The 22,134-nt window shown below is 36.6% G+C and overlaps 1 protein-coding gene across 8 annotated transcripts in view; it reads right to left on the bottom strand.

Moving 5' to 3' along the window:
• Positions 1-22,134, bottom strand: part of otud7b (OTU deubiquitinase 7B) — a 52,588-nt gene that overhangs the window by 20,528 nt on the left and 9,926 nt on the right. For all 8 annotated transcript variants that reach the window (XM_005158386.6, XM_021466757.3, XM_005158389.6 and 5 more), the window contains 1 exon segment: positions 1,486-1,666. In XM_005158386.6, the coding sequence (XP_005158443.1) occupies positions 1,486-1,570 (85 nt within the window). In that variant the 5' untranslated portion in view covers positions 1,571-1,666.

The following is a 22,134-nucleotide window of genomic DNA, read 5'->3' as shown; positions in this document are numbered from 1 at the left end:
GCCCCCATAGTTTCTTATTAGTCTCGTTTCAAACACAAACCTACAGTATTCAGTGCACTTTTGATACTTGCTGCAATACATTTTTCACCATGTTCCAATTTTTGGTCTAAAATATTGCCTTGCAAAAGCAAATAGAACAAAAGAATTGCAACATTGTAACACTCTTAATCAGTTCCAGAAAAATGCAAATGACCTAAAAGTGTGAAAATATCCTAAGAGTTCATAGTTCCACTGCACCTCTGCTTAGGAGTGTAAATATTAACCTGTGCTGCTGCAGCGCTCGATGGCACATTCTGCTACAGGTGTTTCTGTCAATACTACTCTGCATCAACTTTCAAGCAAGCATACTGCAGAACTATATATATTTTAAAGCATTTTCTTATCTTCACTGTTGCTAGGCAACATGTACTGAAATTGTCAAGGCTTAACCTTACTGTACAAATTCATATGGAAGCTAAAGCCACAGTATTTGTTTTGCTTTTTAGCGCTCCTTGCAGTCAATCATGAAAACCTAAGCCAGGGTAGATGCAATACTGAACATGACTTAAACAAAAATTAGCAAAGTCATAACTGTCTTTTGTAATTATCCTCTATGCAAAGCTGCTTTAACACAATCTACATTGTAAAAGTGCTAAAGAAAAATAAAGATAAATTGAATTAATATTTTAGGGTATTTTGTACATTGTGACTATACTTTTGTAATTTGTACGTATACACACACACACACACACACACACACACACACACACACACACACACACACACACACACACACACACACACACACACACACACACACACACACACACACACACACACACACACACAATGTTGACAATTCTGGCAACATTTTAGCTGATTGTGCATCGTCTCTATTGAAGGTGTCAGTGTAAGCATTGTTTAAAAAAACACTACAGTATTTACTATAAATTACTATAGTATGTTGTCATGTAAGGTTTGACAACTGAAAATAGATCTGATAGCAGATAACGCAGCCTCTGTTACTTTTTACCTTTAGGATATAAACAAATAAATATCACATTCTGACTCCAATGGCTAATTAATAAATTGTTAAAATTACTATAATTAAATAATATTATCATAAGAATAATATTATTAAGAATAAAATCTGCGTTCTTTGGAAGAGTTTTGCATTTTGATGCTACTACATTAGTTATTGTCATTCTAGCATTATATAATAAGTGCCAACAACATTTTTATTGCAATATATTTTGGTGCAATATATTGTAAAACAAAAAAAATCGATTTCAGGACAGGCCTAAACCTACTATCATCATAAATATAAATAGCAACATTGTTAATAATCTCATTAATAATGGGAAATGTTCTTTAAAATAAAGTGTGACCAGTTTTGTCTATGTAACCCTTATTCATCATTCCTAAAACGCTGATGCTTCTTTCGAGTTGAAGAAAAATATATAACGTTCAGAGAGGGTAATGGGAAACGGGACGGTTTTGGCTCACCCTCCAGCAGGTCTCTGGCCAGTCCGGGTTCAGCTCCAGTAGAACGGACAAAGTCGGACAGGACTGCGTCCATATCCAAAGTCATGTGATCATGAATTTACAGTGCAGAAGGGGGCATCAGGAGAGAGAAAAAACAGGAGAGCAATTCTCCCTCACAGCAACAGCACAGTTTGGGCCACACCTGAAGGGAAACAGAGGAAAACAGAGAGAAGAGAACCTTAGTGAGGCCATGCTCAAGCACTGGCTCGGTGCATCATTACCAGAGATCTGTTGACTCCAGCAGTCACATGTCTTTCCTGTGACCTCTGCTGTGGAGCTCAGCTGAACACTTCAGTTTGCATTACAGAGTCTGCAATTCATTAGAAAGGAGGCTAGTGTGATACAATGTGTTTTAGGCACCTTTTAAAGACCAAGATTATGCTATTTCACTAACTGGAAAACAAAAAGTTCAAAAACTTATTTGGAGGAAAAAACACATACACCAAATGTGTCCAAACTCGGTCCTGGAGGGACAGTGTCCTGGAGAGTTTAGCTCCAACACTAATCAAACACACCTGAGCCAGCTAATCAAGCTCTGAAGCTGTAGTCACACTTTAGATTACTTTTCTATCTATCTATCTATCTATCTATCTATCTATCTATCTATCTATCTATCTATCTATCTATCTATCTGTCTATCTGTCTATCTGTCTATCTGTCTATCTGTCTGTCTGTCTGTCTGTCTGTCTGTCTGTCTGTCTGTCTGTCTGTCTGTCTGTCTGTCCGTCTGTCTGTCTGTCTTCGGTCCACACCTGACAGGACCGAAGACGCATGTGCGCTCCTGCACCTGTCTCATCCAATCTTATGATCTCTCCCGAAAGCTCTGTGAGTGTTCCACAAATTTATACCGGCTCCGGGATCCCCAAAACCGGGTTAAAATACCAGGAAATCATGGCAAGGCAAGTGAATGAGTAAGAGAAGAGATCGCGAGAAGCACAGTAATAATCTAAACATTTAATTTCTTAGATTAAATGAATAGAGCAGTAAAGATATCGCGAGTGCAACTCCTTCTCTCTCTCACTCTTTCTCTCATTGAGGGATCTGCTGTCAATAGTTGGAGACAAGCAATATCTGAATAGTCTTGCATATATTTAGGTCTTTTTCACAACTGATAGTTCTGTTTTTGACAATATTGCAAAGTTAGTAAAAGCGATCTGGAATTATTAGATAAATAAAACTTTATTTTTTAACATGAACATTTAAAAATATAACTTCTTGTAATATACTTATTGCAATAAACAGTGTATAGGACTATTTCCTTTTAAGGCAAGATCTTCTTTTAAGGTTCATATTTAGAGGGGAAATGTGCTTAATGCATTATAAAGCTTGAAGAATTAACATCGGTACTATCAGTCGATCACCATGACAAGAAATCGGTATTCGGTATCAGCTGCAATTCTTTCTTTCTTTCTTTCTTTCTGTCTATCCAACCATCCATCAATCCGTCTGTTTATCCAAGCATCGATCCGTATGTCCATCCATAAATCAGTCTGTCTATTTATATATCTATCCATCCATGTGGCAGTTAAAAAAAAAACTTGAAAACTTTTGTCATTATAAAGTAATTAACAGACAATGGCCAGACTGCTTAAAGCTGCGGTCACACTGCACTTTTTCCCCCCATAGACTTCCATTCATGTGCACGCGAATGCGTCAGACTGGAAACGCAAGGTCATGGGTCGAGTTTCGCAGATCACTGCATTGGAAAGTTCAAGCTTGGTGAACTCTGACCTGCGAAATCACATCACTTGACTGCCCGAGACCAATCGGGGATCAAAACATGACCTCTATGCACAGATATTTAAAACATGGACCAATCGCTCGCTTTTTTTCGCAAACTGAAACTCCAGTGTGACCGCAGCTTAAGTCAGGGGTGTCCAAACTTGGTCCTGGAATCCCAGTGTCCTGCAATTTTTTTGTTGCAACCCCAATTAAAAACACCTGAACCAGCTAATCAGGCTCTTTCTAGATGTATTAAAAACCTCTAGGCAGGTGTGGTAAGTGACGTTGGAGCTAAACTGTGCAGGACACCGGCACTCCAGGACCGAGTTTGGACACTGGCTTAAGTTATGGCAGAGCTTTTAGAAGACAGTACAAAAGTACAAATTTAAAAATAAAATCAAAAACGAATGTTAAAACAGTGTTAGTCTACAAAACTTTCTGGATGACCAATACAATTACAATCACACAGAGGTGTTAAAGGGCAATTCTTTGGATATATTAAACACTGATTCCTTGCTCCTGATCACACCTAATCACATATAAATGACAACATTCTGCATTAAAAAGTCACAGAGTTAAAAATCACCCCTCCCTGATGAAATGGTACATCCTGTCAGCGCTGCCATCACCTCCCTTAAAGCTCTGACTCAAACTTTTCAACATAATGCCCATGACTCATGATTCCTTACTGAGCCCTTCCCACCTCTACACCCAACAAAAAGCCATGCAGTTCGTGGAGCCACTGAGGACATAAAGAGACTATTCAGCGAGGGAGCTCTGGGCCTTTGACTCAATCTGGCAGCTACAGCAGAGCCACAACAGATAGACTTACAACAAAAATAGGAGAATCGGCCGAATCGGGAATATGATTAAGCATTTCTATCAGATGATTTCTAGACATGTAAAGAACTCCAGCCCAGAGCAGCTAATCAGATTAATCCAATGGGTGATGGTGAGATTACTGACTCAAAACAGTTCCTGTCAAAGTTCAAAGGAAATATAAAGTGCTAAATAAAACCCTGAATGACTCAAAAGTGTATTGCTGGTTTCACACTAACCTGACATCTTTCATAACGTTTGTTAGAGTGATTCACAGCCTGATCTAACACAACAGAGGTCTGCTGTCCCAGGACAAGGTCATAAGAGCATCTTTCAAAACACACAAATAGGGATGCAACGATTAACTGATTTCAATAGCTACGTTTTCATCCACCTATTTTTGTATTTACATTTTTGGATGGAAACAGCTGTTAACCGTGCTTTAATTTGCCACAGTTAATTAATTGTAAATTAAGATGGTTAATTAAGCGTCTCAACACCACGTTTCTGCACAAAACAAACTGCTGCAACTAAACAAAGTTACGCCAACTCTGCGCCAGTTTAAAGTTTTAAGCTTATATACCCCAAGGCTAATACCCATGCACGTACACTAGATTAACTACGGCTGAGGCGATTAACTGGCAGTTCACGTCACATCTTTTGCGCACAAGTTTGTTATTTCTTTTAGAAAGCGCAAGCGGTACAACGCGCTTACACTTTCTAAGCGCCTGGTTGAAAGAATGGCGTGAGCGCACCGCGTCACATCACAATAACTGACTGATATAAAAACAGTTTTTTTACTTATTATTTTTATTTATTTATTTATTTATTTATTTATTTATTTATTTATTCATTCATTGTTCGGTCATTTATTTGTAAAATTATTACTTATGTTTAAATGCCAAAAACATTTTACATTTATTTTTAAGTCCAAAGAGAAATGGATAATTGTTTGTTTTTATTATTATTATTATTATTATGTTCTGTATAATTTGGTTACTGAGAAGCAATAAATAACACTTTAGAAAATCACATAAAAACTCGCTTTAAAATATTTTAAACTAGTATTGCTTTAGGATTAATAAAGGCATATAAATATTGTGATAACCGTGAAACCGTGATTATTTCTCAGACTGTAATTGTACAACCAAAATATACAGATTTAAAACAGGTTTAACATCAGGACACGGGAATTTTACATTCTGTTATCTCCAACTGTAGGGCTTCCTTAGCTGCTTTATCTGCACGTTTTCAATAAATCCCATTTGACCTGAAATCCAGCAGAAAATAATATCAAAGTCTTTAGTCCAAGTAATGTCTACTTTTTCTATTATGCTAAAAATCATAAGATGATCAGTTTTCATAGATTCATGCGCTTGTAAGCAGGACATAGAATCTGTGCAAATGAAAAAACTGGCATTGTTGTTCTTTTTCTATCAGTTCCAGATCTAAAAACAGTGCACAAGCCTGTGAATAGAGCTTTGTCGGGGAATACTCTTTCTAAAATGCTCTGAACCAATCACTGCTGCAGCAGATACTCATCCATCTGATTTTGAACCATCTGTTTCCACTAGTATATTAAGTTAGTAGATTGCATCGTAAATTAATAGATTCTTTCAGATAAACATTTAGGTGGATTTACACGCTCTATGGATATCAGAGACTTATTTTACATCTTGTGAAAAGGGGAATAATAGGGGTATATACTACACATGTAATCATATTCCTTACTTTATTTAGATTTTCAGGGCAAATTTTTTATTTAAAAAAATGAAGAAAAAAAATATTCATAAAATGTAAAACCCCCTTTTTTTTTTTTTACAAAAAAAAAACAAATAAATAAATGATTACAGCTTCAACGCCAATTAAAAAATAATAATAAAAAAATGGGCGGCACAATGAATCTGTGTGGAGTTTGCATGTTCTCCCCATGTTGGGGTCAGTTTCCTCCAGCTGCTCCGGTTTCCCCCACAGTCCGAAGACATGCACTACAGGTGAATTAAACTAAATTGGTCATAGTGTATGAGTGTAAATGAAGGTGTAAGGATGTTTCCCAGTACTGGGTTGGAGCTGGAAGGGTATCCTCTGTGTAAAAAATATGCTGGATAAGTTAAGAGGTTCCTTCCGCTGTGGCAACCCCTGATGAATAAAGGGACTAAGGCGAAGGAAAATGAATGCACAGAAAGAAGCTCAGCATGGCATTTTGAAAATCCTCCCGGCATGTTTACAGTGTGTTTATTAGCAATACATCAATGTCAAATGTGTAGCATCAGTATGCAATTCAGTTCTGCCAGACACACAAAGGTGATGGATTGTAAACAAAGAACACTCAAAAGATTTTTCTACATTGGCTAGCCGGGCTTCTCTCTGTTACATAATGTGCGCTGCTGCCAACACGTGGTGCTTTAAGATAGCAGGATCATTGAAACAGAGACACACACATACACACATGCAGAGGTCAGCAGGGTTGTGTTTGCTCTGTGCAATGTACTAACTCTAGCCTTCTAACCTATATGACAGCAACTGTGTACAGGTTAAACTAAAAACAAAGATTTGCATCAGTTTATGGAAATAACACAAACGCTCGCAACCTTTGCCCCCCTATAAACAAGCATCATGGCTCAACAATAAGGTTGACTTCAGGTCAGCAAGAGAGTGTTCTGGGTCAGTTGACAGAACAGTCACTTGGCCAGTGTGGTGTTGTTTCGCATGTTCAGTGATCATGTGCTTTGGGTTTGGGATGTGTTGGGATTTCTTTGACAAACTGTGCTGCAGTAAATTGTACTGGTTTATGTACATCATTTACTAAGGCTGTGCAATTAATCCAAAATTCAATTTTGATTTTGGCTTCTTACGATTATGAAAAAGCATTAATTGAGATAAAATGATATCAAATTTGTTAAAACGTGGTGTTTAGTGATTATTCATATTAACCCTCATTTGAGTAGTAAACAAATGTGTACATGTGAAACGTGAAAGTGAAACCATTAATCAGAACCGCACTATTCTTAAAGTGACAGCACAACATTCCTGCTGCCGACTGTTTTTATTATTAATCAAACAACAAAAGGAGAAAATCACTCACAGCTCTTGACTTAAGGGCTTTTGTAGCTGTAATTATTATTATTTTTTTTTTACAGTTATGACAGTCTGTTTCATAATTTTATTCAATTGTATTTATTTCCCTTTTCTTATTTACAGGAAGCAAAATAACTGCATATATGGCTGAAGTCAAAATGAATAGCCCTCCTGAATTATTAGTGACCCTTTTACCCCAATTTCTTTTTAACGGAAAGATTTTTCTTCAACTCATTTCTAAATATAATAGTTTTAATAACGGATTTCTAATAACTGATTTCTTTTATGTTTGCTATGATGACAGTACAGATTATTTTACTGGATATTTTTCGAGATACTAGTATTCAGCTTAAAGTGACATTCAAAGGCTTGACTAGGGTAATTAGGCAAGTCATTCTATAATAGCAGTTTCTTCTACAGACATTTTAAAAAATATGTTGCTTAAGTGGGCTAATAATATTTACCTTTAAATAGGTTTCAAAATATTTAAAACAAAATAAAACAAATTATAAGAAATAGTATTATAGGAAATTCCTTGCTCTGTTAAACATAATTTGAAAAAATATTTATATATATATAGATGTATATTTTATATATAATTATCATTATTATATATAAACATCATTATATATATATTTTATATATATAATATAAAAAATTCACAAGAGGGCGAATTATTGACTTCAACTGATCGTTTTTAATAATCGTGATTGCAATTATGACCAAAATAATTGGTCATAATAATAAATAATTGATTATGATTTTTCCCATAATCGAGCATCCCTATCATCTACCTGCTGAAAACATATGAAGCTGTTCTGAAAACACACACACACACACACGCAAGCTATATTTTGGGTGGTATAATTCAGAATGGAAAAAAATAGATAAATTAAATGATTAAATAGATATATTATCTATGCATCTAATCTGAGCGAGAATGCAGCTGCTAAAATATCACTAACAATAGTTTATATAACAAAATCTTGTCAGGTATATTAAGAAGAAGAATCATTTGATGACCAACTAAAAGACTTCATTAAAAGATCACTGAATTACTAACTAATTGTCGTTTTAAATTGTTAACAAATCACATGGTTGCACTCATTTGTCGGCAAGAAGTTTTTTGTAAGAAAGCGATATTGATTACAAATATGACAATTCTTGAATATTTAAACAATTACATGTTGGAAAAAGTATGCGTTTTAATCTTTACATAATTATATCTGATATGCTGAATGACGTGTTGGTTATTGCAATGTTGTTTTTGCATTTTACTTTAAAATAATTTGTTTGTTTGCTTATTTATTGTCACATTAGCAACTTATAGCTATTTTATGACAATATTAAAATAAATAAAACATATAACATTAAAATAAAAACAACTTCATTATTCGTTAAGCCTTTAAGGTGACATGCTGACTGACTGACAAGGCTGCGCGATGCCAGCAAACACGACATAGAGATTCGCACGCTCATATTACAGAAATACGATCTCGACTCTCACAACATTTGTCATTGAAATAATGCCATAGATAGATCTGTGTAAAAGGCCTGCCACCACAGCTGGGAAAAAATCCTAAAAAAAACACTGCAATGCATATCTAATTCTTGGTCTTTCAATGGAAAAGCTACGTTCAATTTTTTTAATGAGACTGTTTTATTAAATTTTAAGTTATAATATTTTGTAAAAATGTATACAATATTTTTATTAAATTAAGCCAAATATATTTAGTTATCTAAATCTCGAGTAGGTTTAGTTGACTAAAATCTTATGAAATTTAGTCAACTAAACCTAGACTAAAACTAAAATGAGTCAGAAGACTAAAATGTGACAAATGGACCATTAGTCAAAAGACTAAGACTAAAACTAAATCAAAATTTGATGTTAAAATTAACACTGCCTGCACCGCTTGCTTTGTTTGTTAGGTTTTTTTATTTTTTTTGGTTGAACATATGATTGCTTGCAGCTATTTACTGTTTATTTACATTCTCAAAATGAGTTGTACTTCAGGTGAAATACTCTCAATTACTTCTCATAACTTTTATGAATGATTTAGAAACTTGCTTGTCATGTCATGGAGCTGGTTAAAGTCTGAAACACTGACCAGGAGAGAAGAGAGGAAAAAAAAAATCCCTACTTTTGAGCCCTGATGCATGTAACAAGACTTGACATGCCTCTCTTGATTAGCCTGTCACATCTCCTCTATATACTTTCCCATGACATGCGTGGTAATGCATGGCTACATTGGTTAAACCGAACAAGCTCATTTTCCATAATATTTACTTAGCCCACAGAAACGTATAATTCACTGACCCATTGATAACATTTAGAACAGTAAAAAACAAAAAACTAATGCTACTACAGGGTTCAACGCTAAGGATTTTTTCTACTGGTCCGATCGGGCAAGTGGTTTAGATTTTTACTTGCCCTGCCAAAATTTTCACTGGCCCCAACAAAAAAAAGGGATTTTAATAGCTATTTTTAACCACATATTTTAAACAATGTGTCAAAAATAAAGTCTGTAAATCTAGAATTTCAATACTTAAAAAACAATTGTAAATATAAGTGTTATGCAAACAAAAAGAGCAGTATGGAAAATGTGGAGGCATTTTATTGCAGTTTGAAATTATTTAATAAAAGGTGGCTGACTTGTCAAACTGACGGCAAACTATGCATAACATCACTTCATTATTATTTTGTCGTGTTGTTTCCATGTAAATGTCTACTTCCAACACGTTAGAGACAGACATTTTCGCTTAGCTTTTTAATTTGATGATGCCGCCATGTTGCTGTTTCTACGCTGTACTGGTTGTTACCAGGTTACAAAAAAAAAAAAAAATAGCACGGTCAAATCAATCAGATAAGACGAATCAGAAAGCAATATGTTGTTAACGACATTACAGAGAAGGTAGCATTTAAAGATTTAAAAGCACAAACTTAAAATGCATGCAATTGACAAATAGTCACAGACAAATTAAATGTTAGTGACAAGGCAGCACTGTCCCAATCGGGCCAGTAATGATCCGGTCTACTGTCCCAAGTGTCTCTCACGCTGGCCCTGGGCCACCGGGCAGTCCTTATTGTTGAGCCCTGTACTACTTATAAGTTACCATGCATTTGTTTTGATAGAGAATGTGTCAATACACCATAGGAGGCAAATAAATACCATTATACAATTTAAATGTGCAGTTTTGGGCTAGCCGACATGGTTAATTACACCAGAATTAGAAACTCTACAGATTTGTTTAAATGGAAGTAATAAATTCTTGCAGCAAGAAAGAACAGGGACTCTTCAGGTGGTGTTTGCCCATGCAGGGCTAATGAACTCACTATAGTGCACAACACCAGTGCAAATGAACAAGATAAAACACTAACCAGCCATCTGCTGCTTATAATCCAAATTAGTAATGTCAGACTTAACACACAAAACCTAAACTGAGAAGGCCTGAGAACCATGATATGAATACAAATGAAATACAGGCAGGGAAAAAAAATCTCCAAAGCTAAAAGGCTTCTGGGTTTCAGAGCAGATCGTCTTGACAGATGTAGAAGGAATCACTGGTGAAAAGTAAAGGAATGAACGATCCCAATGGTTTTAGAGCTGCATTAATAAGCCCAAATGACATTAAGCAACCAGCACTGTTGACAAGAAGCCTCTTGTCAATCGTAGAACTTGACTCATGGTTGTCATTCACACAACATGTCCCGACCAGGTGTGGCACGATTATTTGAGTGTCAAGTAATTTCTCCCGTTCTCACTGAATGCTGAGAAAAGCACCAATAATCACAGCCATTTGGGATATATTTCGATATTTAACACCAAGTCCTAACTACACGCGGCAAGATTCTAGCAACAAGCAATTTGCCTGTCCACACCAAACGCAACACAACAGAAACATTTAAATACCAGAGCCATCCAGAAACTCAATAAAATGGTACTGTAGAAAATATAATAATTAATACATATTAACCCTCTTTAACATTATTAAAAGTGCATGCTGAGTAACTGATGTTGTTGGTTTGTTTTAACAGTTCTAAGGGTGATTTCACACCTAGATGTTTGTTTCGAAACCTGCCGCGCTTGCCTCCTTAGCTCGGTTTGTTTGGGAATATATGAACACCGCAAAATGTGCCTGAATTTGCACCAAAACAATAAGTCCGAGGCACACATTTCCGCGTATAATGTCTTTTTCCTCATCATTATAAATTAAAATGAAGGTGTTTGAAAGCTGAATAGAATCCTGGAAAATAAAAGCAAACTCTGACCAGTGTGTGGGAAGTTTACTCACACGTGACTTGTTTTAATGATTTTGGTCCATTTAGAAACGCTGTGTAAAAGCGAACCGCACCATGAACAAAAAGCAACATTGTTACAATTTTTTATTCATATTTTGGAACAAAACAATTGATCTATAGGTGTGAAAGCATCGTTACATTAATTTTCAAACTACATGTTTGTTAGTTTTATTTTTAAGATCTGAGGTAAACGATCTGCTTCCGCTTTCAGTCTGACGATACAAGTCATGCAAAATTGTATTCAAACTATTGTTGTCACGATACTGAAATTCGATACCAATCGGTACTGAAATTTTTGAAAATGTCCCGCTAACATTTAAACGCTGTTGAGCACATTTGCATTTGTGTTCATGTGCTCAACAGAAATGACTGTGATTGGCTATGAAGGTCCTCAGTTCAGCAAATTCACCGCTGAGTGTAATCGCAGATACAGGGACACTGGAGTATTTTAAAGCTGCGATTCATCAGCGGATCTCTCGTATGTCAGCTTATAGACAAACCAGCAGATCAACATGACTCTAAAACGATCCAGTGTCCCTTTATCTGTGATTACACTGAGCGGTGAGTTTGCTGAACTGAAGACCTTCACAGTAGGGTTGGGTCAATAGATGATGCCATTGTCGATGGCCAATAGACAACACGATGCTGAGCCAGCATCGCCAATCCTTCGCCCCATCCCCATCACAAACTCTCTCGCGAAAAATACACCCTTAGGCCACATTTACACTAATACGTCTTAGCGTTAAAATGGCATTTAAGAACGAAAATGATCCACATCCACACGGTGTTTTGCCCAGCATTTAAGAACAGCCCCCTGTCCGCTGAAATGCATATCACCTGACCACACACACACAGCGCTCATCCGAGCAAGAGCAGTGCATGTCGGACAGTTTATCAAGGATGTACCGCTGGATCACGTCTCACTATAGTTGTTAAACGTGATATTCAATAAATCTCGTCTCAATCTAAAAACTCTTCTGTCTTTTGAATCTATCAGGTAACGCGTCACAGCATCAATCTTTCACTTTCACACTTGTACTTGGTAAACAAGGTGTACAACCAACAATATCAGAGATTTTCACTAAAATTACTGAACAACCTCCTGCGGAAAAGGTGATGCAACTAATCTTTATTTATTTATGATTTGTTTATGGGTAAAACAAAGACCATGCGGGTCAGGTAGTTGAAAAGGTAGGCTACAAATAATTAATTTGTCTCTGCCTATGTGGACGATGTTATTGTCCATCGTGTTGTTTCACATCAGACACCGTACAATGCCAAATTGGTCGACATTGCCCAACCCTACTTCGCAGCCAATCACAGTCATTTCTGTTGAGCACGTGAACACAAAGGTAAATCAGCACTGTTTTAGAACATGCTCAATATTGCTCAAATGTTAGTGGGGAATAGACGCTTTTAAAATGTCAGTATCGATTGCTACCAAATTCCAGTATCGTGACAACCCTAATTCAAACTCACATTAGCAGCATTTAACAGAATAAAGACACAAAAATATAAATTTGGTGTCACGGTCCTTGCTGGTTAAGACAAAAACTCCTTTTATCATAGTAAAATATACTATTTTATATTGCATTACACATTGTGTGTAGTTAGGACATGGTGTGAAGATTCTACCTTACCAATAAAACTTAAATAGCAAAAACAATTTCACTTTTCCCTCCAAAAATTCATACTCAAAAACATAACTTTTTTTTTTTATTTATTACTGTACAGCTGCAATATTGAATCTGCAAAGCTATCAAATTCTGGAGATAAAAACATTTATTTTAATATCACTTACATTTATTTAACCCCATATTAGAAACAAAAATGAATAATTCCCAAATGCATGAATCAAATAAATTTCCAAATCAATCGTATTATTTAATGAGATAGCCTAGCAAACTTAACTGCTTGGTGCGGGAGTAATCCTTTTAGTCGCTGGATGCATAGTATTGTTATGTAACATCACTGCTAGGGCTCGGAGATGCGGCAAAGAGGAGATAGAACCGGTTTGCTCTCAAAACCCAGTTTGCAACCTCTCGCTACTGCACCAATATATGCCATGAAAAGATGATGACACTAAGGCCTGGAAGTCTTTGGGGGTTTTGTAGGGATGTTTAAGGGACTGCAACACAGATATATGCTCTTCAGCTTCCTGTCCAGCTCTCATTAAAAAGTCATTCATTCAAAGCAAACCAATTGTTTAGCAGCAGCCTGGTCACTGTTCTTTGTCTAATTGCAGTTAGGAAAATGTGCTAAAGACCCAAACGCTGTCCCCTGTGACTGCTAATCAATACGTTCAAATGCATCTGCCATTTCCGGGTCATAAAGAGGAACAAAAAAAACTCAAAAGTTACTTTCCAAATATGTTTAGCCATCTCCCTTCTCTGGTCTTTATGGTGATTTGTCTTTTACTCATTAGGAAGTTTTATAATGCTAAGAGTAGGGCTGGGTGATGAAAATCTGTGTCAATATTTATTGAAGAACACGATTTTCAACAACGGTTGATAGGGATGCATTGATTATAGTTTTTGGCTGTACGATTATAGTCTATAGATAATACTATAGATTATAGTATAGTATATTATTATATGAGGAATAATCAAGGTTTCAGGGTTATCTCGATTATTATGCATTCATTTATTTATGGCTGCTCAGTAACCAAATAATACAGCACATAATAATATTAAAAAACAAACCAGTCAATTTCTCTCTTTGTGATTAAAATAAGTATTTTTTATATTTAAACAAATTTTTTTTTTTTTTTAATTACAAAAAATATATATAATTTATTTGTCTATTGCAGGGCTTGAAATGCATTTTTTTTTTACTTTGTTGAACCGGTGCTCCCAAATTCAAAAATTTAGGAACACCATAAAAAATGTAGGAGCACTACCAAAAATGAATGAGCGCGACTGAAAATTGTATATTAACGGATTTACATATTGTATTTGAAAACAATATCAACCAGGACTAACAAAAGCCAGAAACAACTAACTAATGCTTTGATGACTTATTAATATTCGTGCAATAATTGATACATGAATGTGCCCCATGCAGGTTTTTGCATCTCGTTTATATACACTTTGAACAGCAGCTACGCTAATTATTCTCTATATTCTCTATTTCCACCTGGAGATACACATCTTGATACCCTCAGAGACTAATCAGCACCACTGATGGGATCCAAGTCCACCGACGAGACGATCCCAAGGTTTCTATAATCTATGCCCGATCGTATCCTAAGCAGCTGCTGTGGTGGTCAAAGGAAGGGAGAGCATGAAACTGATTCCTGCGATGCTCTGGGGACAGACAAGTCTCGCGGATGTCCAGCTTCTCCAGAGACTGCAGCTCTGCACAAGACGTTTGGCCATAGGAGAAATGGTCGTGCCCAACTGAGCCTGGTTTCTCTACAGATTTTTTCATTCTTTACTTTTGCCAATTGGGGAAGTTTTTTCCTCGCTGCTGCCCCCAGTGGCTTGCAAGGTTCGGGATCTGTAAAGCTGTGAACCGATGGATTTGCTCTTCAGTGTTTGTACTTTTAGTAGTAATTATTAAACCACAATGAACTGAGCTAAACTGAACTTAAACACTGAAAACTGGACTGATACGGTTTCAATTTACTATGATTTTCTATGTGAAGCTGCTTTGACACAATCTACGTTGTAAAATCGCTATACAAATAAAGGTGAACTGAATTTTAACACTTATGTTTATTTTATTACAAAGAGATGTGAAATTTTGTTTAAATATTTTTGTTTTTGACTATTAAAACTATTTGCCTAAGTAATGTTGGTAAATTAAAATAAAGTAGTTAAATTACAAAAAAAAAAATCCTAATATGCCTAAATGTATTCTTAAAACATATTCAATAATTATCGATTTCGAATGATGTGAAACATGATGGAAGACAATTTTTTGCAATCTCGCTCAGTCCTAGCTGAGATGTCAAGTTTTAGCCAAGGATCATATTTTTCCCTGAAAACAAAAATTTAAAGCAATTAAGAAAAAAAGTTTTAAATACGTAAATGGTCTGCAAACTAAAGCTCTGTCAGGTATGAACTGAACTTTTCTCTAAAATCAAACATTATGGAAGTAGGTCAAACATCTGACATTACAGACATCTAGCCTGTATGAAAACATATGTAAACATCTTGGAACGCTCTGTGACTGGAGCTTCCAATGCACGTTTGAGCCCTTATCAGCAAAGCGCCGAGTTTAGAAAAGCCTGCTCTTGACTACTAAAAATAGCCACATATAATCATAGTCCAAAAAAAGCAACACAAAGTACAAAGTAAAGTCTGCAAAACAGACAGCATGAAAGGAGAAACATGAGGGCAAGAAATCTGGCAACCCCCTACACTATGATTACCACAGAACACGATGCACATTTCAGATGTGACAGAGGAATTTCACAATGAGCCCGGCTTGCACAGCAGCCAATCGCATAATGCTTCAATTCAGCAAGTCTAAGTATCAAGTACTGCAAATGAGCCCAAAATGTACATCAGTTTTTAAACGCATATAAAAACACATCATGCATGCGCTCGACAAATCAATCCATACTAAAAACATTCATCCTCCAGAAGCATCTGTGCTGTCCATCCTTCATGTACAATGTTGGTAATAAAACACACATATGCGTAAAATGTGAAGTACACTTTAGGTCAGGGTTTCTCAATCTCCAGTCCAGTATCCTGCAGATTTTAACTCTAACCCCAATCAGTCACACCTGGGCTAGCTAATCAAGCTCCTTTTCGGTCACACTGCACTTTTCTCCCCAAAGACGTATATTCACCAGCACACAAATGCATCAGACCGGAAAAAAGTTGGCAGTTCAATATGTTGGAAAAAGTTAAATCTTGGTGAACTCTGACCTGCGAAATCGCATCATATGATTGAGTGAGACCAATCGAGGATCAAATCATGACCTCTCTGGACAGAAATGTAAAACATAAACCAATCGCTCGCTCTTTTAATGTCTAATCATCTTGTTTAATCCCGCCCCTTTTCGCAGCACTGCACAACAGAATTTCGCATGCTCAAACTCTAGTGTGACTGCAGCATTACTAGGCATTTTTCCAAATGATGTTTAACAGAGCAAGGAATTTTTGCAGTATTTCCTATAATATTTTTTTATTCTTATTTGTTTAATTTGGCTAGAACAAAAGCAGGTTTGAATATTTTGAAACCTATTTTAAGGTAAATATTATTAGCCCACTTAAGTAACATATTTTTTTAAATGTCTGTAGAAGAAACTGCTGTTATAGAATGACTTGCCTAATTACCCTAGTCAAGCCTTTGAATGTCACTTTAAGATGAATACAAGTATCTCGAAAAATATCCAGTAAAATATTATGTACTGTCATCATTGCAAAGATAAAATAAATCAGTTATTAGAAATGAATTATTAAATCTATTATGTTCAGACATGGGTTGAAAAAAATCTTTCCGTTAAACAGAAATTAGGGAAAGGGTCACTAATAATTCAGGTGGGCTAATAATTCTGACTTGAACTGTATATATCAGGGGTGTCAAACTCAATTCCTGGAGGGCCGAAGCCCTGCTAAGTTTAGTTCCAACCCTGCTCCAACACACTTACCTGTAGGTTTCAAACAAGCCTGAAGGACAGAATTAGTTTGATCAGGTGTGTTTAATTAGGGTTGGAACTAAACTTTGCAGAGCTGCGGCCTCTTTGGAACTGAGTTTGACACCTGTGGTATACATGCAGTTATTTTCCTCCATTTAAGTAAGAAAAGAGAAATAAATACAATAGAATAAAAATAAGAAACAAACTGCTTTAAAGCATCTTCACTGTTAGAAAAAAATATATAATTACAGCTACAAAAGTCCTTTAGTCAATAGCAGTGAGGGATTTTCTCCTTTTGTTGTTTGATTGATGATAAAAACAGTCGGCAGCAGGAATATTGAGCGTTGTCACTTTAAGAGCAGTACCGTACTGATTAATGGTTTCATTTTTAGATGCGTTTTACTTTTCTACTAGTTTGTTTATTACACAAATGAGGGTTAATATGAATAATCACTAAACACAGCATTTTAACAAATTTGCATGTATTTCACCATTAAAGTGTTCACATGAAGATGACTTTAGATGTGTGTGCTCTGCTGTCTCTGAGGCCGAGCGTGCTCACACACAACTGCATGCAATCTCTTCTGCGCTTTTAAAAACAACGATTCAAATGTACATCAATGAATGATGCGCATCCCATCCTGCAAACGTTACATTACAGTACATGCTTTAAGTAGTTTTTACGTGAAATTGAGCTTTGCAGAGCAACAAATGTGTACAACTGGAAAGGGGGCGGTTTATGATGCAATAATCATTTTATCTCAATTAATTCTTTTTCATAATCGTTAGAAGCCAAAATCAAAATTGAATTTTCGATTAAATGCACAGCCCTAGTACGATACTTTAAATGTTGCTAAGTGGCAGTGCTTTTTAACACGTTTTAAAGAAAGTAAAATCTACCTTTATCATACAAAATAAATACCAAGAGATAAGCCTATCAGCAAACCTACACAGCATCTGCTTCAACAGTTCTTTTGGGCTAAAAATAAGAGCGCAGAACTCCATTTAAGGGTTTATAATAAAATCCATTCTGCAAAGGTCTACAGATCTTCACGCAAAAGGAAAGACGGAAATTCTGAAAAAGTCTATCTGGGCCGACCATCTCACTAGCACAATGGCAACTCAACTTCGTGGATAAGACTACTGCTGTGCTGCAAAAAAATATTATAGGATAAAAACAAAAGATAGCGACGTTTATATTTTCACTGACCCTGGCAAACAATCCACTAAAGTTTTTACAGGGCAGGGAAGTTTGCCAACCTAAATTTAACAATGTTTGGATGAAGAGTCATACTGTACTCTGTACATGATTCGGGTTTCCCCTATTCCAGACTGTTCCACATTTATGTGAATTTCACAGACACACCGAAGAAAACTAGCCGTCTGAGCATGTATAATATAAAGTGCACAATCACGTCAAGCAGCTTCTGTCATTTGAAAAACATGCCATGGGAAACTAGCAAGGACTCGTACAAAGGATGCAATTGTTACTTGATCGCTGAATTCAAGTGACTTTGTTGTTGTATTTTCTTGGTTATGCAATCTACGTTAAGTTGGCATGGTGTGGTTTGCGTTTTGAGTCGTACACATCTTTCCTGAAAGCTACATGTAATTAATGAGACATTACATAGTGTCAAGCAAAAGAAGTCTACTATGATCAGTACAAAACATTGAAGCAAGTCGAGCTTAAGTGCTTTGCGTTCAAATAAAACACTTCAAACAAACCAAGAAGTGACCTTTAATCAGAGTAAATAATATTTCTTCAGTAAACCAACGTATAACCAATGGCAACCATCCGACGAGTCTAAAGTGTGCATAACTGCAGCTCAACAAGAATTATCCACAGCCTAAGGCATCTGCTGCTCATGTGAATCTCCACGTGCTGTAAGCTCCACGGCCAGGCATCTTTACGTCAATCCTGTGATGTCACTCAAGGCAAAAGACTCCTCTTCAGCTACTCGGAGATAGGATTACGGCTGCTCTGGATCAAGACTGATGTTCAGGGCATGAGGAATGAGACATGTGATCAACACACTTTCACACCAGGCACAGGGCCCAGTGACAGCCTCAGCCCTTGTGGTTTGGGTAAACTGACGGTTGCAAGGGCAATCTTGTTTATTTGACTTTCTGGCCGATGTCTGAAACTAGCGGTTCTGCTTTTGTTGCACTGTATAATCTGTGGTGCTCTTAAGAACAGCGGTTTCTTAAAGAACACTGTGAAGTTGACGCATAGGTCTGGGCCAGCAAGGTATGCTGCTAGAGGGACTCTCCAGAGTAATGAATCAAACCGTGGGCACTGGCTGTCATCACATGGCCCTTTGGAGAAACAGAACGGTTAGTTCCAGGAAGCTCAGTGCTGCGGAAACAAAGAAGCTGAATTTTAAAGCTCCAGCTTAACGTGAAGAAATCAAACACAAGTGAGAGACTGTCTGACTAGACATGATGTGAGCAGCCAGTCACTTTTATCTAGGGTCGATACCCTTGGAGCAACCTGCTCAACCGAGTGCTTGGCACAAGGGCACAACCGTGCTACTCTGACTGACTTACCATCCAATTAAAACAGTCTATACATTTAAGAATATAAAAGTTTATAGCTATAGAACTTGAATGAATTTAACGAGCCCCTATTATGCATTATAAAAGGTCATATTTTGATTTTGGAGTTTCCAACAAAAGGCTGATATGCATGCAAGGTCAAAAAAACACTCTTATTGTCTTATAATATGCATTGATTTTTACCTAATTATCAAAACGACTCCTATTAGGATTCGTTCTGCGATTCATTTGTTTCCAAACCCCTCCTTTGTGTTAGGCTATCCTGCTGTGATTGGTCCGATGACCCAGTCTGTTGTGATTGGTCGACTGGGTTGAGAGAAACGCCCAACACTGCTATGAAGTAGCATAGTATGCGAGAGCCCAATGCAGGAAAGCAATAAAGCAATGCAGTTGAACACCAGCATATTACTCTACTCTTAACGCTAACCCTAAGTATTAAAAACGACACACATCCAGTATTACAGTTTATCGTAGTTGCTTTAGTGGAAACTGCAAAACCTAGCTGATAACCTGCAAAAGCGCGTCACTTGCTCAAAATGGATCGCACATTCCTAAAAAGCAAGCATTTATGTCCCTGAAAGTGTCATCAAGATAAAAAGTCCTGACACCATTGTTTATGATCAAGATAGTCAAATGGCTTTGTCGTGTTTTCATTATGAGTTTACTCGGGGAAATTTTTTCCAATGCAAAAAAAGTCAGATTTTGCTGACACTTCCTGAAAATGCTCAAGACAGTACTATATACTATTTGCACAGCATTTAAAAACTACAGTAAAGTTAGACATCACTGCATTTAGTGAGGTTTCCGAGCACAAGACACTGAATATGTATTTTTCACGTTTACTGCATTTGCTCTTTGAAAAAAATAATAATTTATTCACTGCATTGTGCAACAGAATAAACACACACAACAAACATAAACCTCCTTTGGGTAGAGCTGTGCACAACTGTAAACAATACTGCAGTACATGTTGGAGCTAAACCTACAACATACACAGGTCTGTAAATCATTCATCAAATTTTTTAATTTAGAAGACATTTTCAGAAAAAAAAAGATTTAAAATTATTTTATAAAATTAGCTTGACAGATTTTGACAACTAGTTCAACATTTTTGTATGTAATGACTTGATTAATGAAATGAGGACTGTCAGTTTTACATGGAATGATTATTCAGCATTCACAAGTTTAGTTCATTTTGACTGACGTGACATAAGCAAATAATAATGCTATAAAACAGTAGAGAGCTGTACGAAAGCAATAGATGCATGTCCACAAGCATTTGCAATTTGCTGGAAGGAATGAGAAACCGCTACTATGATGTACACAAATGACTAATTGTTCTGAAAAATGCATGAACTGTTGTGCAAATGTAAATAGTGTTGCGAGAAATGCACCAATGCGACTGAGAAAAAACTGTAATCCACACAGTCACAAAGTTGAACTATTTTGAAAATTGATCGTGCTGCATGTGTGTAGGACAGGCTGATGGTGGCCATAGCAAAAACAAACGGCAGGGGATCACGAGCTCACAAACACATTAAAATTGGTAAAGGAAGAAGTAAGCGTCACATTTTCAACGTTTTTTGGATGCAATATGTGCACAGCCCTTTGAAGGTTTAACCTGAGAGATACAGTACAAGCACTGATCTATAATAGATATGTGATTACAAGTCATGCGAAGCGATTACAAGTTACAACACACAATTAAATACATGTTTTGCAAACTACAGAAAGCGAGGCAACAATTTTAATCACACTTACATGTTATGATCTGGAGGAATCAGGCCAAAAGCGTTCAGGCCAAAGATCAGAACCCAATACGATTCATTTATTCTACTCTGAGTCGACCATTTCGTTAAAGAATCAATCGTTTTAAACACAGTGCACTTTCAGGTGACCCCTCAGCTGGATGTTTTCATTCACTTAGTAATGTGCTACACACTGCGTGAAAGGTCATTTACAAAAACCCATAATAGGGGCTCTTTTATAAAGTGTCCATGTTTGTTGAGGCAGATGATTGTTGTGTGAGCATTTGGGCTCAGTGGATAACACTGAAAGTGATACAGAGTCACTGCCCCACCTGCTCTCATTCACCAGCTGCTCACAGGCCCACTGGTGAGGGGACACCACTTAAATTTTCATAATTAACAACCGACACCTGCAGGTTCTTGCCTAACAACCAGCTCACAGTTTGTTCTAAATTAAAGCATAAACAAACAAAATAGGCAATTACACCTTACTTATGAAGGCTGGCTCAGTGGGTAGTACTGTCATCTCACAGCAAGAAGGTCGCTGGTTCGAGTCTCTGTGTTATCTGGCTTTCCCCACAGTGCAAACTGCAAAGACATGCGCTATAAGTGAATTGGATAAACTAAATTAGCCGTAGTGTGTGTGTGTGCGTGTGTGTGTGTGTGTGTGTGTAAATGAATGTAAGGGTGTTTCCCCGTACTGGGTTGTGGCTGAAAGGGCATCCGCTGCATAAAGCATATGATGGAATATTTGGTGGTTCATTCCGCTGTGACAACCCAAATAAGGAACTAAG

Source organism: Danio rerio, chromosome 16 (assembly GCF_049306965.1).
Source record: "Danio rerio strain Tuebingen ecotype United States chromosome 16, GRCz12tu, whole genome shotgun sequence".
NCBI classification, from domain to species: domain Eukaryota; kingdom Metazoa; phylum Chordata; class Actinopteri; order Cypriniformes; family Danionidae; genus Danio; species Danio rerio.
Note: the sequence above shows the minus strand (reverse complement) of the source record. Positions and strands in the feature narration are given on the sequence as shown.